Source organism: Nycticebus coucang, chromosome 9 (genome assembly GCF_027406575.1).
Source record: "Nycticebus coucang isolate mNycCou1 chromosome 9, mNycCou1.pri, whole genome shotgun sequence".
NCBI classification, from domain to species: Eukaryota; Metazoa; Chordata; class Mammalia; order Primates; family Lorisidae; genus Nycticebus; species Nycticebus coucang.
Window position 1 is genome coordinate 32,687,915 of NC_069788.1, and position 18,392 is coordinate 32,706,306.

Below are 18,392 nucleotides of genomic sequence, written 5' to 3' on the forward strand. Positions count from 1 at the left end.
GCACTGGAGGAAATTAAAGCAGAATTTCAACATGCAATTCCATGAATACATTTTTCCTGACAGTAAAAATGATGCAATATACCAAGTATCTGTTGGGCTGTTCTAGGTGCCAGGTACTATTTATGTACATTAGGTGGGTAAAGGCCTCACACTGACCCTCTGAGTTAGGGACAATAGCCATCTTTATTCCACAGATAGTGAAACAGAGGTGGGGGCAGGAGCCAGGATTCAAACCCAGTCAATTTGGCTCTAGAACTAGTACCATGAACCCCTGAGGACATGAGCAGGGTCAGCCTGTTCCTTGCTCCCCACCTGTCTGCACAGGCAGCAGAAGTGACTTCCACAGTCTGGGGCAGAGGCTTCCACCTGTAAGGAGATGGGGAGTGATGGAGAGAGCGAGACGGGGCTGAGGTGCTCTGGTGTGAGATGTAGTGTCCTCTGCAGATAAGCACTGGAGGATCTCAAGCCCCCCAGGAATATCATACCAAGTTTTAAAGAAATTTTGGGTGGGAGAAGACTCCTGGGATTGATCTTCTCTCCCTGTCAAAACCCATCCATGGGCTCTCCTTGAGGAGGACAGGGTGCTGCTGAGACCAGATGTCCGAGGGCCTCGACCTCCATTTTGGTTTGCTTTTGCATTTCACTTACATACCTGAACAGCTCAGCACTGGGACATGTTTTAACGGAAGAAGGAAGGGCTCTTTGGGAAGGTGGGTTTGGGGGTTTTCTTTTGGAGATACTTCAGGGAGACCAGGGCTAGGAAAGGTGGGTGTTGCATGACTAGAATTTCCTCGCCTCTCCTCCCCTCAGTCTTGACCCTGAAACTTGGCGCTGGGTGTGTCCTGAGGAAGTGTGTGAAACCAAGAGGGGGTTCTGGGATGGGGCAGAGACCACACAGCTGGCCTGGCAGAAGGGAGAGGATGCATGAATATTCAGTCTACATGGGAACCGTCTGCTCAGGTTTACTCCAGATGTTTGTTTTTAGTTAACATCTGGATGAGCAAAACTCAGAAGCAGCAGCTGGGTATAGTTCGTGCCCTCCAGGCTGAATCTCAGGACTGTTCCCTAGTCACTTCCTTAGCAGAGTTCCCACCCCCACGGCCCCCTGATAGGAGACTTCTAACTGAGTTTCTCTCTTTAGGCCCAGTCCAGGAATATGAGCTGCTGCTTCAAGTGGCCTATCGGGATTCCAAGGAGAAAAGAGACTTGAAGAACTTCCTGAAGTCCTTGAAGCCTCCATCATTCTGGTTACACGGGCCCATGACAATTATCAGAGCCAAGGCTACCACACGTGAGTCAGCTGTCTGGGGACGGGAAGTGTGAAAGGGGAAGGTGGGCACACCTGTCAGGGCGGGTGAGGTGATGATGTGGAAACAACCATCTCTACAATCTCAGTAGCTTAAAAGGACTATGGGACACACAGACTGATGAATCAGACCCTGTCTCAACTGAGTTGACTTCTGGGCCAAAAGAAAAAAAGGGGGGACCCCGGAGAACTTCACGTGGCCATTGCAAATTCTTTAACTCAGAAGTGACACATACTAATTCTGCTCAGAACTGATTGGCCAAAAGCGGTCCCATGGCCCCAACCAATTTAGTGAGTCTGGGGCATGCAATCCTACATGTCTGAAAGAGAGCAAGACATATTTGGCAAATAGCACTCAGAACCCCAAAGATGAGGTTAAAAGAAATTATTTGTACAAAGCAGTGCTTCTCTAAGTGTGGTGCCCAGAAGAGCAGCATCAGAGAACTTCATAGAAATTCAAATTCTTAGTTCATCTTAGACTGATTGAGTCAGAAACTGATTGAGTCCACCTGATTCCGATGCACAATAAAGGTTAAAAATCTCTCACAGCACACACCACCATGCATTTTTTTCACAGAGGTGTTGGCGACTTTGTCTTTTTTTTTTTTTTGTCTATTACAAAAGAATGACCTTGATGGGAATTTCAGTAGTGATAGAAGGGAATGCACACACGGGATTGCTGGGGGAAGAGAACTTTTCATCACTCCCCCCAGATGTCTCTTTGCTTTTGCCATCTTGCTTCTAGAACCTACCTGGGAGTGGTGGCAGGTGGGTGGATGGACCTCCAATAAGATAGGGCTCAAATACCTTCTAGAATCCTTTAAGTAGCACCCGTGTTACCAACACCCACGTCTGTCTCTTCTCCATTGCAGCAGGTGGCTATGGGCAGACATCCTTCTGGAAGCCAACCCCAGCCATTTGAGTTTTGTGTTTGCTAGGTGTCTGATACCAACCTCAGAATCTATTGACTTGGCCATTTCTTTACCTTAACTATATTTCCATCCTGGTTTCATCCTTCTGACTTTTCGTGAGAAATATTTGGTTCAGATTCCATGTCAGAACTCAGCAATAATCAGTGAATACACCAGATGCAGGAACCCGGGTCCTGTTTTTTCTGTGCAGACTGCAGCAGCCTGAACGGAGTCCTGCGGTGTGCCTGTGAAGACGGCTATACCTGGTTCCCCCCCTCCTGCCTTGATCCCCAGAACTGCTTCTTCCACATGGCTGGATCACTCTCAAGTTGTGAATGTCAACTCAACAATCTCAGCCAGAGTGTCAATTTCTGTGAAAGAACAAGTAAGCACATAGGAATGCTCTGGGCTGGGGTTTCTCCCACCCCAGCAAGCCACGGAGAGGGGACTCTAGCTCCTTGCCTTGCTGAGGAGAGCTAATGTTTATGGGGTGATTGAAGGACAGTGAGTATATACCGTGCTAGGCTTGGATGGACACAGAGAGTTTTATATTGCAGAAGATCCAGAAAAACAAGTTGCTGTCTGGTGTATCAACCTTTAGGTATTTCCAGTGCAGGTGCGTGGTTACAGGATTCTATTGGGATTTGGGGAGATTCACTAAAATCCCAAGCAGGGACACTGCTTGAGCAAGCAGCATTTTTCTTCCTCCCCTCTTTTCACCTCTTTGGCCAACAGCAATTCTGAGAAAAGGGAAATCCAGAGATGCAGGGAAGAACACATAGTAATTCTACTGAAAGAAATGCTCTAAAGCGCCCATGGGCCAGTGTTTATTAAATGCCTTGTTAAAACAAAAGCCTAGTCCAGCTTTGGGAGCCAGTGGAAGCTGAGGGGGCTATTGTGAACTTGGCCTTATGTTCAGTGAATGATGAGGTAAGTCAAATAACACAGACCCCAGGCAAGAAAAAACTTCAAAAAGCTCCCCCAGAGACGACTCTGGTTATCTTGAGGCTCCAGATTTGGGGATTTTGGTAGAGCTGACCAAAGGGTGAGGGAGGAGTCTGAAATAGCCCAGCAGGTCATCCCTGCTCCTCTTCCCAAGACCACAGCAATTCAGGTTGTGGAAACACATGTTCATTAAACACCATCTTTACATCCAGTGCAGGGACAAATTCTGGGATACAAAGAATCTGTGTTTCTCTTGCTATCTATGAAAGAACCGGCCAGTTCGGAAGATGAAGCTGTAGTATAAGAAAGAAAACAATATAATTTCTTCAACAAATGTTGGTGAAAGCTTTGAAAGTTGGTCTGGTCTGATCCATCTCCAAAAGATGCAAAGATTGTACCAAGGGCACTGGAGTGAGACTCTGTCTCAAAACAAAACAAAAGATACAAAGAAGGGTCAGACAGGCACTGCCCTCAGGATAGGCTTCCTGTGGCGTGTGGGCACGTGGGGAGATGTTGAAGTACAAGAGGCTGTGAGGAAGGCCTGGATAAAGAGCTGTCGGAATTCAGAGGAGGAAAAGACTGCATCTGCATCTCGAGACCAGGGAAGGGCTTACAGAAGAGGTGACGTTTTTTGGGTTCCAAATGAAAAATAAACAGGATCTGCCCATATGGAGACCTGTCCCAGTGCAAAGACGCACCAGCAATGGGTGAACAAGTGGCATGTTGGAATTAGCAAGTTGTGTTGTTGTTGTTTTAATTTTAATAAGGACAGCGGTTAAGCTCCTTGCCAAATGGGGATACCATTTCCGTTTTCAGTGACTGCTTTCTTTAGCCACAGATGGTGGCACCTACCTGTAAGGTTTTCTTGATTACCAGCCCTTTCCCATAACTGTTCCAAATCCACAATTAAAAATTCAAGTTTTATGCGTGCTTCCTATATTATTTCAGGTGAATTATTTCTTATAAAAAATACCATTGCTGAATAGATTGACTCTGAATTGTACTTCTATAATTTTATGCTACTAATTGAATCAAGTTAGGAATTTATTGTATTTATAAACTTCTTTTTTTTTTTTTTATCGTTCCAAAGCTTTATGTAAGCTATAAACTTCTTTTCTATTTCCCATAGAAGTCTGGGGCACGTTCAAAATTAATGAAAGATTTATAAATGACCTTTTAAATCTATCTTCCGCTGTGTACTACAAATATATCACTGGAATTGAAATGCAAGTAAGCACTTTCTACTTATTAATCAGTCCTTGTTTGCTAAACTTAAGTTCAGATGTTTTTAATTCAACATGTATATTTAATACATATTCTTCCTTATTCATCTTCAATAAGCTATTACAAAGCAGTTATTTGCTCTGCTTAAATAACTCAGCTCTTATTTCTAGAAAACTTCAGCAATCAATTTCTCCTGTGTTCAGTTTTGCTCACTTATTAGAGTAATACACTAAGGCTTCTTGCTTATTCTCTGTTTTTATTTTTCAAAAAATGTTCATGATCTAAGTTTAGTTGTCAGTATTTGGGGCTTGTTCCATAAAGTAGAGGTTTTTTTTTTTTTTAAATTAGAATATTAAGCATGACTCTGGACTTCACACTGAAGTCACATGAAATCTCGACCAGTGGGCCTCTGCCCAGGATGATGGGTGTGGTTTTAACTGAAGACTTGAGTAAATGGATTCTAGATGGATTCAACTCAAGTACCTGTGAAAATCAATGGCATGTTTTTAATAAGGAAAAATAGATTTTTGGTGGCCTTATTACTCATTACCTGGCACCAAATCCATCTCCTAATCTAAGCAGTTGTTTATTTTCTCTTTATGAGTGGCCTGAAAAACAAACTTTATATGTGTGTGTGTCTGTGCGTGCATGTAGCCATTCTCACTGTTATTTTATTGCATTATTTGTATGACATGCAATTACTTCCCACTGTGTCCTTTTACTTTTTTTCTTTTTCTACTGTTTATTTATTTATTGTCTGCATCCATTTTTTGCTCAAATGTCTTTCTGAAGTATGGGAATAGAGAGTAACATATTGTCTTTTGTTCTCTTTCTAAGCTTAAAAAAGCATACAAAAGAATTCAAGGTTTTGAGTCGGTTCAGGTCACCCAATTTCGGTAAGTAACACAATGGCTTTAGAAGGGCATCCCCAGAATTGTGCACTAGTCCTATTCCCAGGTGACCTTGGAAGAATGAGGGCAGAACTGGTCTTAAGAGTGGGATTCTTCCTAACTGAATAAGAGTCTCCAATGCTTCAAAAAGTCTGAAGAGACAAGCCTAGATTCTCATTTAAGTGAGTTTAGGACCTTAAATATTCAGGAACATTCTCAAAGCTGTGGATCAGAGAGTAGAATTGCAAAACCATAGTAGCAGGGCAGAAAGTTGGAAGGAAGTGGGAGAACATGCCACATACAGATGAGAAAGGGTGAGGGGTGTGGATGAGGGTTGGGTGCTGCAGAAGAGTGAATTTTCTCTTTCCATAATTACAGGGGACATGATGTTTCATAACTTGGAGCTAGAAGGGGAGGCTTTATAAAATAGCATACAGGACAAGCTCCGCAGTTGACCACCTTCCTACATTGCTTCCTCCTTCAGTTGACCTAATTTTTTTTTTTCTGTTTTAAATTTATTTTATTTATTTATTTATTTTTTTTTTTTTGGTGTTCACTTTTTTTTTTTCTTTTTTCTTTTTTTTATTGTTGGGGATTCATTGACCTAATTTTTATAGATCGGCACGCACCACATGTACTAAGCCTGGCTCCTTATGTTGACCACCTCTGTATGTTGACCAGTTTGTTACCGTCCCCTAGGTGGTCAACTTACAGGGGTTCTACTGTACTATCGTGTAGATATCATGTCTATACCACAGTCCAAAACCTAGTAGTCATTGTCTACAGCAAATAAGGAAATATTTAGTAAATTATCCTTGTGTTTATGCTTTGATTCCAAAAGTCATTTGCTTAGTTAGCCATGCGCACACTAGTTACCAATTATTAATAGTCTGTTAAATAGAGGAAGTGGCTGAGAGGTCAGAGAACTTGACTTCTTACATAGATTTTCATAGTTAACTTCCAAACAGCCACAGGAATTTTTTTTTTTTTTAATTCGGTGCTAGATAAAACACTGCTTCTTTTTTTATATTGAGGATTATATAATTAACTATATATCCCTTTTTAACTGTGCTATCAGTGAACTCACAGTCAAAATTAAAGCTCAGTCAATTGTACTCAATATTCCTATTTTTCTTTTCCTTGTTACTGATTTTCTATTTGTACTTAAAACTTATATTCCATCATGTGTATCTTCTAAGCTGTCTCCAATAATTTTTTAGACAAAATAACAGGAAAAAGTAGGCATAAGCTTATAAAATACAGCTTTTTTTTTTTCAGGAGAAATTGTTTTTAATACAATTCTAATAAAGAGTAATTAGAAAACTTTTGGCATTCTTTTTTTTTAATTTTTACATATACATACATTATTAGGTTTCCATTTTTTTGTCTTCACAAAATTAAAAAGGCTTAAAATATAATAACAATAACAATATTTAAGATAAGGACGAGAAGCAAAAACCTTATAAAGAATGAACAAACATAAATACATTCAGAAAAGGAATTAGACAATTGCTACATTGAAATATTAAGCAATAATAATAATAATGCAAAGAAAGTAACATTCACATTGTCAAATAAGAGTATGTCTATTATAGAATGCTTTGACTGAGATTCAGTATGGAGTCATTAGTTAACTTCTTCTTATTATTTTTTTAAGTATCAAAAAATAGACAACTAATATTTATAAATGAAAGTAAAAGATAATTTTGAAAAACAGATCGTGCCAAATCTTATAGACAATAGAAAAAGAAGAAATACTTTAAAATCATTCTACTTGATCTGGGTACACCTGATATTAAAATTGGAGAAAATATATTATTATAAAGGGGAAAATTACAAACATATGTCACTAATAAAGGAGGATGCAATATCCTAAACAACATATTAACAAGTTGAATTAAAAATTTATATTTAAGAAATGTTCTTTGGTCAAAATTAAATCCAATTTATGTGAGAATTAGTCACTATTTTCTTTTCTTTTCTTGTTTTTTTTTTTTCTTTTTCTTCTTTTCCTTTCCCTCCCTTTATTAAATTTCACATTATTAGGAAGGTACATATGATTAGGTTACATACTTTGCTTTTTTTGTTTGTTTGTTTTTTGAGACGGAGTCTCACTATGTAGCCCCCAGTAGAGTGCCATGGCGTTACAGCTCACAGCAACCTCAAACTCTTGGGTATAAGCGATTCTCTTGCCTCAGCCTCCCAGGTAGCTGGGATTACAGGCACCCACCACAACGTGGGTCTATTTTTTGTTGCAGTTGTCATTGTTGTTTAGCTGGCCCCAGCCAGGTTCTAACCCATCAGCCTTTGTGTATGCGGCTGGCACCATAACCACTGTGCTACACATGCTGAGCACATACTTTGCTTTTTGTAGGGTTAAAGTCTGAGTTGTAAGTGTGTTCTTCCCCTGGGAAGTGTGAAGTATATGTATGCAATTCACATACAAGATTTAAAACAAATATTAATCTCTCACTGTCTTGATTTACTTATCAACCAAACAGAACAGATGATACCTGTGGAATCTGGTTTAACTTCATTAAATCAAATAAAATATTAAGCAGGAAAATATTTTGCAAACAATAGAAAAGTCATATCAATGCCAAGACACTTATTTCTACATTTTGAGCATAATTTCAAAGTCGTGATTAAGAATTTGAGCAATGATGTGTCAGAGGTTCTAATCCGTCGACTAATAAGGAATAATTACCTCATCCAACTTCTCTTTGGGTCTCGGTTCCCTTATCTGTGAAATGGGAATAATGTAATACTTGTTTGCTGGGTTATTGCACAATTAGGCTAATTCATACATGTTATGTTATTTGCTTTCGTGGCTTTAAACACATCTGTATGTGGCTTGTGTCTAAATGTATGACCAAGCTTGGCCACTGCCTTAAACTCCATACCCAAATATCCAACCGTCTACTTGACATCTCCACCTGCTTTTCCAGTTGGCATGTCACATGTAACATGTCCAAACAAGGGTCCATCAACTCTCTCCCTCCTGATCTATAACCTGTTTTGCCCACTGTCATCCCTGTTTCAGTTACAGTGATGCTGTTCTCCCAGTTGTGTAGACCGAAACCTCACAGCCATCTTTTGTTCTAATTTCTTTTACTGAGGTATGATTTGCATGTAGTGGTGTTCAAGCCTTAAGTGTGCAGTCCCACCAGCTTCGACAAATGCTTACACAAGCATCTTCCCAACAAGACAGAATATGCCCATCCTCTGTCAACTTATACTCTCCATGTTCTGCCCCAACCAGAACCACCCCCTGGTCTGATTTCTATCACTATAGGTTGGTTAGTTTAGCCTGCTCTAGAACTTCACGTAAGTGGGATCATCCAGTACATAGCTTTCTGTGTGCGTGCCTGGCTTCTTTTGTTCAGCATAGCGCCCTTGAGCCGCGGCCTTGCTTTCCTGAGCATCAGGCTCCTTCCTTCTGATTGCCCGGTACCATCCCATTGTGTGGCTATATTACCATTGCTTTTCCACCCCCTGGAGCCATTCTTGACTGAGCTCCTTCTCTCAGATCCCAGATCTGCTCCATTAGCAAATCTTATGGCTGTCTTCAAATACAGCCTCAATCTGACCACTTCTCTCCACATGTACAGCTACCCGACTGGTTCAAATCACCAGCAGCTCCCTCCTAAATAATCTTTCTGCTTTTTTGGCTTGTCTCCTTTCGGTCTATTTTTTTTTTTTTATATGTTTGTTCGTTTTTATGGCATAGCAACCAGCATGGTGATCTTAAAATTAAATCTGATCCTGCTAGTACCTTTTAATAAAGAATAAGAATTTTTAATAAAGAGTAAAATTCTATCTCTGGGGTCCTGTGTGATCTGGCTCCTGGCTACCTCTCTGAAATCATCTCTACCCCTTTCTCTCTTACTGACGGGATTTTACTCATGCCAGTCTTTAAATTCATTAAACTCACAGGCATTTTCCTTCCTAAGACTGTTAAGGTTGCTGGCCGGCCACACCCTTGTTCTTCTCTTTTCATCTTTCCAGCCTTGGCTTCAAAGTGGTGCTTACTTGTTTCCCATTGGCCTGGCCTTCTGCACTAGAATGTAAACTCCACAAAGGCAAAGACCTGATCCGTCTGATTGATTCATGTGGACCCGCAGGATCCCACACCAGCACAGAGTAGGCCCTGAGTGATGTGAATGAGTAAACACACTGATTCTCGTTTTTCCTTCCACAGTCATTTCAGAGATGGAAGCATCATGGTGGGGTATGAAATTGTTGGTTCCAGCAGCACATCTAAGTTGCTGTCAGCTCTTCAACAGGTGGCCCAGGACGCTAAAGCAGCCCTTCACCAGCTGTTTGCACTAGAAGACAGCTCTTTCAGAGTGTTTGAAAAAGGTAATAACCTCTGCTAAGGTTAAGGAAGTCCTTTAATTAATAATTTGTTTGTGACCTCAGAAGAAGATCAGAGCTGTTTTGATAAAGAATTGTTCTCTGACTGACTTTTGGAGGAGATAAGCAGCTGTTACCCCCCGCCCCCCAGCCGCACCACAATGAAACTCCACTTCAGCTGAGTATTTCTGATTCTTGCTGTCCAGCCCTCTGAGCTCCCATCTCTCAATGCAAACAGTGTGGAAGACTGACTTCACAGTAGCTCGGATGGAAATGACTGAGCAATAGTTCGTGGGTGCACATGTTGAAAGAGCCCCAGGGCCGACAATATCCCTAAGTCACAATCCAAGGAACCATGGCCGGGGCAGGGGGAACTCATAGATCCCTGGCTTTAACTCACATAAATACACACACGCACACCACTTTCTTCTTCAGATTTCTTTCCTTTTATTTCTTTACATTCATAACCTTAAGCTCTTCTACCAAAATGTTTGCCACTTTTTTTCAACAACACTTAGTTAACAAGCATCCGAAGGGTCTAGACACTTAGAACACAGCAGTGGGGAAAACAAACAAAAACCATGGTCCTGTGGATCGTCCGTTCAGTGTTCCCAATTCATAGTTCCAATCATGCCAAGAAGGGAGGTTACAGGCCAGCTGCAAGAGTAACCTGACTGGCTGCAACGTGAGCAGCTTTTTAGAGGGGCACAAGGTAGGAAATTTCACCCCCAAATAGCAACTGCTCATCTTTTAACTATATTGTTACTGCTTTGTTTCATAGGATCTTTAAAAATTTCTGGTTTTAGGGCGGCGCCTGTGGCTCAGTTGGTAAGGTGCCGGCCCCATACATAGAGGGTGGCGGGTTCAAACCCGGCCCCGGCCAAACTGCAACCAAAAAATAGCCGGGCGTTGTGGCGGGCGCCTGTAGTCCCAGCTACTCGGGAGGCTGAGGCAAGAGAATCGCTTAAGCCCAGGAGTTGGAGGTTGCTGTGAGCTATGTGAGGCCACAGCACTCTACCAAGGGCCATAAAGTGAGACTCTGTCTCTACAAAAAAAAAAAAAATTTCTGGTTTTATAGCATTCCTTAAAGAGGCAGAATATTTCCTCTTTTCTCTGGGAGTGATCACATCTTGCGTTCTTTTCTCCTAATATTTGCCCAATCAAAGTGATGTTCTTGACCCAGATCAGACTCCTGCAGGGATGAGCCAGTCTCAGGAAGTAATAAAGGTTGTTGTTGGGCTGAAGCTGGACGCCAAAGACAAACTTCTCCTACACCCATGAATCAATCAGACAGATCAGGTCTTTGCCTTCATGGAGTTTACATTCTAGTAGAGAAAGCAAGGCCAATGGGAAACAAGTAAGCACCACTTTGAAGCTGAGGCCTGAAAGATGAAAAGAGATTTGGCTGGTTTTTTTAATCAATTAATTAATTATTGTTAGTTTCTGAGACAGAGTCTTACTCTGTTACCCAGGCTGGAGTAGCATGGTGTTGGCCTAGCTCGCAGTTCAACTTCAAACTCCCGGGCTCAAGTGAACCTCCTGCCTCAATCTCCTAAGTCACTGGGACTATAGGCACCTGCTGTAACATCTGGCTAATTTTTCTATTTTTAGTAGAATTGGGGTCTCGCTTTTTGCTCAGGCTGGTCTCACACTCCTGAGTTCAAGGGATCTGTCTGCCTTGGCCTCCCAGAATTCTAGGGTTACAGGCATGAGCCACTGCACCCACCCTTTCTGACAGGTTTTGGACAGAGCTTTCCCAAACTTGCCTGGGTACTATATGTAAAAATTCAACCTGGAAAGCATTTAAACACCATGCATGGTTTACATGGAGTGCCAGGGTATTCCAGAGTCCTTTCTCCTCTCTGTTTTCATTTGTTCCCAGCCCTGTGTAACAGCGTTATATTTGGATTTGGGTCCATGGATGATGAATATACCCTTCCCTGCAGCACTGGCTACACCGGACAGATCACAGCCAAGTGCCAGTCCTCTGGGTGGCAGGTCACCAGGGAGACTTGTGTGCTTCCTCAGCTGGAGGAACTGGAGAAGGTGAGGGGTTTCTACTTCATAGATGTGCCCTGGCTTTGCATTTCACAGGAGGTATCTCCCGGCAAGCCTGGCAAGATATATGGTAAATACATCTGTTTGTATCATTGGCCAGTGAGCAGAGGGCGAGGGTGAACCTGGAAAGCGTGGCATGAGTTACAGCACCTAGGTGGTAGCTGGAAAGGTCAGCGTGCTTGGCATTGTCAGGGAGAGGTGCTGCAGGGGGGTGAACCAGTGCTGAGGAGTCTGTGACGGACGTAGAACAGCAGCTAAGCCAGCCCCAAGGCCGAGAAGGCCGGAGAGTCAAAGAGCAAAGTGAAGGTGAGTTAGAAGCTAGGAGGTGCAGTACAAAGAAGGATGTTCATGTATCAGAAATCAGGCAAGGACTGGGTCAGGTGGTGGGGGATCCTACAAAATGACGGAACTGCAATAGAACTTAAGGGTTATACCATTTTCCCACCTCCTTTTACAGGTCAGGAAACAGAAGACCAAGGGGCCAAAGGTTCCTCTGGTAGTAATAGTGTTGAACTAGAAGCATGGTCACTTGACTTCCAGTCCAGTGCTATGACCTCTACACGATGCCCTCTTAGGACAGTATAAGTGCTAAGACAAGGTAGATGGAAAGAAGGGAGTAAATGATCAGGAATCAGAAGAACTCAAATCACAGAAAAGAAGGACCCCCAAGGCCAGTTCACAGACACTGTTCAGCAAGTTATAGAGCAGCAACTTCTGTCCCCACCAGACCCTGCTGTCGGAGCAGAGAACCCCAGAAATGGTATTTATTCAGGCGCTGTTTATTTCTTCCCTTCTGCACTTCTGTTTCCTCATCTGTAAACTGGGGAGGGGGACTGGACCAGATGGCCCGAAGGGCCTATTCTTGGTCTTGCCCTTTTTGCCTCTGTTCTGACCGTGAGCAAGAGCTGAGACAAATTCATCCCAGGGTGTGAAGGTAGATAGATCCCAGGTACCCTGAACAGAGAAGGGCATTGTCAGCTGAGAAGAACAAGAAGGAAAACAGGGCACGATCTGGGCTCCTGGGTTGATTTGTATTGACGGGAAGGGAACACCCCTCTTTAGCTGCTTTCTAAGTTAGGTAGGTATCGTGGGAGCAGACGAGCTCCTCAGGAAGAAGTAAAACTCCGAATCTAGTGACAAAATGGGCGTTGGCACAAGTTCAGTAGTCAAATCTCTACGTATGTCCCTAGTATAGTGGATAAAACACAAGATTAGTACCAGCAGACCTTACCCCCATTTCTTAGCTCAATCTTCTTTGAAAGGTCCCCAATCTCACTGAACATCAGTTTCTGTATAAGTAAAATAATAAATTATATGAAAAAAATTTTAGGTGAAGCCTTTCATGCTCCAGTTTCTTTAGCTATAAAATGAAAATTACGATGGTAGCTCCTTTCAAACAGTGTTGAAAGGATTTAATCAATGAATCCCTGGCAAAGCATTCAGAGCAGCATCTAAAACACAGAAAGCCCTGGATAGCAGCCATTGTCATTATTGCTGTTGTATAATTATCCTGCATGATAACTTACCATACAAATTTTAGTTCTATGTGGCCAAGGCATGTGATTTAAATTTGGTGAAACATCAGCATTTCATTGTTTTCAAGCACTTAACCATTTTTATTTCTAGAATTTCGGTGTGATGGCAAGCAGTGCAACTGAGGCAGCTGTGTCCTCCTTGGTGCAAAATCTTTCAGTCATCCTTCAGAAAAACCCATCAACCACAGCTGGGAATCTGGCTTCTGTGGTGTCCATTCTGGGCAGTGTTTCATCCCTGTCACTGGCAAGCCATTTCAGGGTGTCCAGTTCAACAATGGAGGTATGATCTGCTTGCATTGAAAGCTTCACTTGAAATGCTCAATCTTGTAGGAGAAATGACAAAAACTTCTCTATCACTGCCTTTATCTTTGCACTGGACAGGACAGAAGAGGCAGGTAATAGTCCTCACGTGAGGGGCTGCTCTCTGCGGTATATGAGGAACTCCCAGCATCCATACTGTGTGTTTAAAAAACGAGGGAGATGACCTTGTCCAGGCTGCCTGGGCAGCACCTGGCTTACAGAAAGGGATGAGCAAACACCTTATGACACGGGAGACAACTTTTTAATATGTTTTCAGTCTGTAATCATGTTTTTCTGTGGTCATAAGCTCTGATATTAGCAGCGTATGTTTTAAGAACTCTCTTCTCGCAACTGAGGAATTCACGGTTTAATTTATCTATTCAAAAACTAACTTAAAAATTACACAAATGATACTTGGTCACTATAAGAAATGCAAAAGGAACAATAGATTATATGTGACTGGTCCCTCTAGAATAGCCCCTGCTTGGTTTTAGATAGCAGATGTTCAATAAATATTTGTTTAATAAATATCCTTCCAGACATTGTGGATGTATACATTTTGCATAGTAAAAAAGGTAATATTTTACACAATTAGATTAGATGTGTATTACATAGCACACATTTACACTTAACTATAGACATTATATAACTGTAAACATTATGACAAAGATCACATTACATACGCATGAGTTAAATTCCTGAATTTAAGAAAAGATGTTCAGATTTGTGTTTTAAAAATCTGACCTCATTTTCCCAAGAGACCAACTAAAACAAAACAGCGCAAGAAGACTAAAAATAAAGTGATGGGTGAAAGAACGAGGAGCATGTTCCTGGGGGCAGTAGGAAAGGCTCAGTCTGGGTTATACGACACAGAATGCTGGGGGAGGACAGGACTTGGCCAGAGTGACAGACACCTGCAGCAGACTGGCCAGAGACATGAGCTACCCAGGGGCTCCTGTGAGAAAAAGCAGCAATTTTCAAGGAGTTGCTGGGAGCAGGAATCTTTCAAACTAAGACTGATCTTGAAAACCCACAAAAATTCAACACTTCTTTGTTGCTTGGGTCCAAGTTTTAAAATCTTTTGTTTTGTATTCTCCAGTGGTAATCAAAAAACTTAAAAATGTGAACGTTCGTGGTATGGCTTGAGAATGTCTGATGTTAGCAAATATCCTCATAGCAAACAAAGAAAGATAATACAAGGAGGAGGTTGCAAGTAGTGTCTCCAGTCTGAGCCTTGGCTGAGAGCAGTGTGGTCATTTTGGCCATCTCAGGGAGAAGGACATGCACTTGTGCCACCCAAATAATAGGACACTTTCTCCTCCATGGTGAAGCCCCAGTGCTTATGAACACCCAGGGGTGGTGATCTGTCGTGATTTTGCTGACCTAAGTTTCTTTTCCCAAAGCTTCTACTGTGCAGAGCAACTGAGCTGTATTTAACTGATGAGTTCTAACATGGTTCACATCTGAGCTACTTTTCTGGGCATTTTCCCAATATTTAATACTAATGACTAAGCACTCTTAATCTCTCATCTGTTTGCCCAAAACACAAATCAACTTTCATCTTGGTATTTCAGGATGTCATCAATATAGCTGACCACATCCTTAATTCTGCCTCCGTGGCCAACTGGACGGTCTTACTGCAGGAAGGAAAGCCCGCCAGCTCACAGTTGCTAAAGATCTTGGAAAACATCAGCATTCTGGTGCCTCCAACAGTTTTGCCTCTGAATTTTTCTCGGAAATTTATTAACTGGGAAGGGATTCCAGCGAACAAAAACCAACTCAAAAAGGGTTACACCTATCAGATTGAAATGTCCTCCCCCAATACTTCCATTCCCATCAGAGGCCATGTGTTAATTGGGTCAGACCAATTTCAGGGATCCCTTCCCGAAACCATCATCAGCATGGCCTCATTGACCCTGGGGAACATTTTACCCACTACCAGAAATGCCAGGGCTCAAGTCAATGGGCCTGTGTTATCTACCGTTATTCAAAACTATTTCATAAAGGAAATTTTTCTGACTTTTTCCAAGATGGAGTCAAATCTGAGCCAGCCTCAGTGTGTGTTTTGGGATTTCAGGCGTTTGCAGTGGAACGATGCTGGCTGCCACCTGGTGAGTGAAACTTCAGACAGTGTGACATGCGGATGTACTCACCTGACCTCCTTCTCCATGCTGATGTCACCCTCTGTCCCCCCTCCTGTTGTCCCTGTTTTAAAATGGATCACCTACATGGGACTAGGCATCTCCATCGGAAGTCTCTTCTTGTGCCTGGTCATCGAGGCTCTATTTTGGAAGCAGATTAAGAAAAGCCAAACTTCCCACACACATCATATTTGCTTGGTGAACGCCGCCCTGTCCCTCCTGATTGCTGACGTCTGGTTTATTGTTGCGGACACGGTGGGCACCACAGTGAACCCCTCTGGAGTCTGCACAGCTGCGGTGTTCTTCACTCACTTTTTCTACCTCTCTTTGTTCTTCTGGATGCTCCTGCTCGGCATTCTGCTGGCCTACCGGATCGTCCTTGTCTTTCATTACGTGGCCCTGCCTCTGATGCTGGCTAGTGGGCTCTGCCTGGGCTATGGATGCCCCCTCATTATATCTGTCATCACCATCGCTATCACACAGCCTACCAATAGCTACAAAAGGCAAGACGTGTGCTGGCTGAACTGGTCCAAGGGAAGCAAACCTCTCTTGGCATTTGTTGTCCCCGCACTGACTATTGTGGCTGTGAATCTGGTCGTGGTGCTGCTCGTTCTCAGGAAGCTCTGGAGGCCAGCTGTTGGAGAAAGACTGAATCAGGATGACAAGGCCACTGCCATCCGCATGGGGAAGAGCCTCCTCATCTTGACCCCTCTGCTAGGGCTCACCTGGGGTTTTGGTATAGGAACAATGGTGGACAGCCAGAACCTGGGTTGGCATGTAATTTTTGCTTTGCTCAATGCATTCCAGGTGAGAACAATAAGAACCTATTTATTCCAATGACCTGACAAAGTCACATCTCCCTGCCTCTAGCAAGACATAGAAAAGGTAAATAGGAAAAAAAAAAATCCATTTGCCGAACAGTTACTGTTATGTCAGAGCAGACTATTAAACCTCAGTAATCCATTGCAGCCCTTTAAAGCTGTTAAATTCAGGGAGCTAACATTAATCCCTCTTGCTACTGTTTCAGTCTCTTTCTCTTATGCAGACCTATGACAAAGCACATGGAGAAAGAAAATAGATTGTAAGTACTGGTTGGTTCTGAACTGTGCAAAAGAAGTTCCTAGAGTGCAATAGAGCAAGGGTTGGCAAATGGCAACCAGCAGCCTATTTGTATAAATGAAGTTTTATTGGAACACAGGCACATGCATCCATTAACATATGGCCTGTGGCTGTTTTCACTATAAGGTATAATTAAGTAGTTGCTACAGAGATTGCAAATCTAAAACGCTTCCAGCTGGCTCTTTACCAAAAAAGTTTGCTGACCCCTGCTACAACGGATTGGTTTTACATGCCACAGTCAGAGAGTATTCAGAAAGTAGGTGGACAAAGTAACCCTTAGGTTTTTTTTGTTCATTTGTTTGGGGGTTTTTTTGCAGTTTTTGGCCAGGCCTGGGTTTGAACCTGCCACCTCCGGCATATGAGGCTGGCGCTCTACCCCTTTGAGCCACAGGCACTGCCTCCCTTAGGTTTTGATGAATGTGGAAAAGAGGCTTCAATCTTGGTTCAATGAAGGTTTTGTCAGACCTCAGGCAATAACTCAGGGAAATGGTGGTTCAATGTTTGAGCTCTGGAGCCAAATAGGTCTGGGCTTAAATATGTCACTTTACTGTGTGACCTCTAACGAATTGCTTAACCTCTCTATCCTTCAATCCTCTCATCTTTCAAATAGAGATGATAATAATATTTATGTCACAGAGTAAATGTGAGGTTTACTGAGACAATTTCTCACTTTTGCTGGCACAGTGCCTGGTGTGTAGTAAATACTCAAAAGGTGTCTCTTAAAAGCAGCTGGTTCTCCACCTTTTCAGAGAGTGTTTAGTTGGTAGCACAAATAGATGGCAATCCGGGAGCTCGTGCCCCTGATGGTGACGAGTTTAGGCGACTGCTGTCGGGGAGCAGAAAGCTGGGCTCATGGAGATGCTGTCTGAACAGGCACCAGCTAAAGGTGCTCTGGCTGGGAGAAAGATTTCAAGGTACTGGAAAGCTTTACCACGGGCTCCCCCAGAACTGCCCTGGAAGGAAAGGGATATAGGTCCCTTTGATATAGGTCACATCCTTTAGTATCTGCTGCCATCACAGATGCTTAACAGACATGAAATGCCCCATCTAAAGAAAGGCTAAGACGCACGAGCGGACGGAAGCTGTTTGGGTTGGAATGGTCTAGTAGGAGCACAAAGCTCCATGTGCAAAACTTCATTCACTCAATCATATCTTTACACATTTAATAAAAAAAATATATTTCTCCGTTTTGTGTTGTGCCACACACTGGAGGTCGTATCATGTTCCTACCTTCAAGGAGCACAGACAAGAGAACAGTTTCAGTGTTCGGGGATGGAATAGCATCCTGCAGAAATGCTTTCTTTTCCGAAGTAGAAAAATACAATACATGTGATTGATTTCTTTTTTTCTTTAAGGGTTTTTTCATCTTATGTTTTGGAATACTCTTGGATAGTAAGGTATGTGCATTTATTTCTCTCTTTACTCTCTCCTCCAAGTCTGAGGCATTTATTCATATAGTAAGAGGTTGGACGATGGGTGCTTTCGTAATAAAATTCTCTGATTTTACAAAAGACGGGCTCAGTCAGGAGACGAAGGAACTAAACAGTCACTGCTGATTAAAAAAAAAAGCTATCTAGAACTAATCAAACATGTAAACAGTATTAAAA

At 42.5% G+C, this 18,392-nt stretch overlaps 1 protein-coding gene across 7 annotated transcripts in view; it reads left to right on the top strand.

The window, feature by feature from the left end:
• The window catches only part of ADGRF1 (adhesion G protein-coupled receptor F1), a 36,658-nt gene that overhangs the window by 12,087 nt on the left and 6,179 nt on the right, over nt 1-18,392 (top strand). For 5 of the 7 annotated variants that reach the window (XM_053603545.1, XM_053603546.1, XM_053603543.1 and 2 more), the window contains 9 exons: nt 1,142-1,291; nt 2,429-2,602; nt 4,292-4,392; nt 5,224-5,282; nt 9,478-9,638; nt 11,515-11,678; nt 13,317-13,505; nt 15,100-16,473; nt 18,141-18,182. In XM_053603545.1, coding sequence (XP_053459520.1) covers nt 1,142-1,291; nt 2,429-2,602; nt 4,292-4,392; nt 5,224-5,282; nt 9,478-9,638; nt 11,515-11,678; nt 13,317-13,505; nt 15,100-16,473; nt 18,141-18,182 — 2,414 coding nt within the window. Of the gene's footprint in view, nt 1-1,141; nt 1,292-2,428; nt 2,603-4,291; nt 4,393-5,223; nt 5,283-9,477; nt 9,639-11,514; nt 11,679-13,316; nt 13,506-15,099; nt 16,552-18,140; nt 18,183-18,392 lie in introns of all 7 variants that reach the window. The other 2 variants (XM_053603547.1, XR_008382605.1) reach the window with 2 other exon arrangements.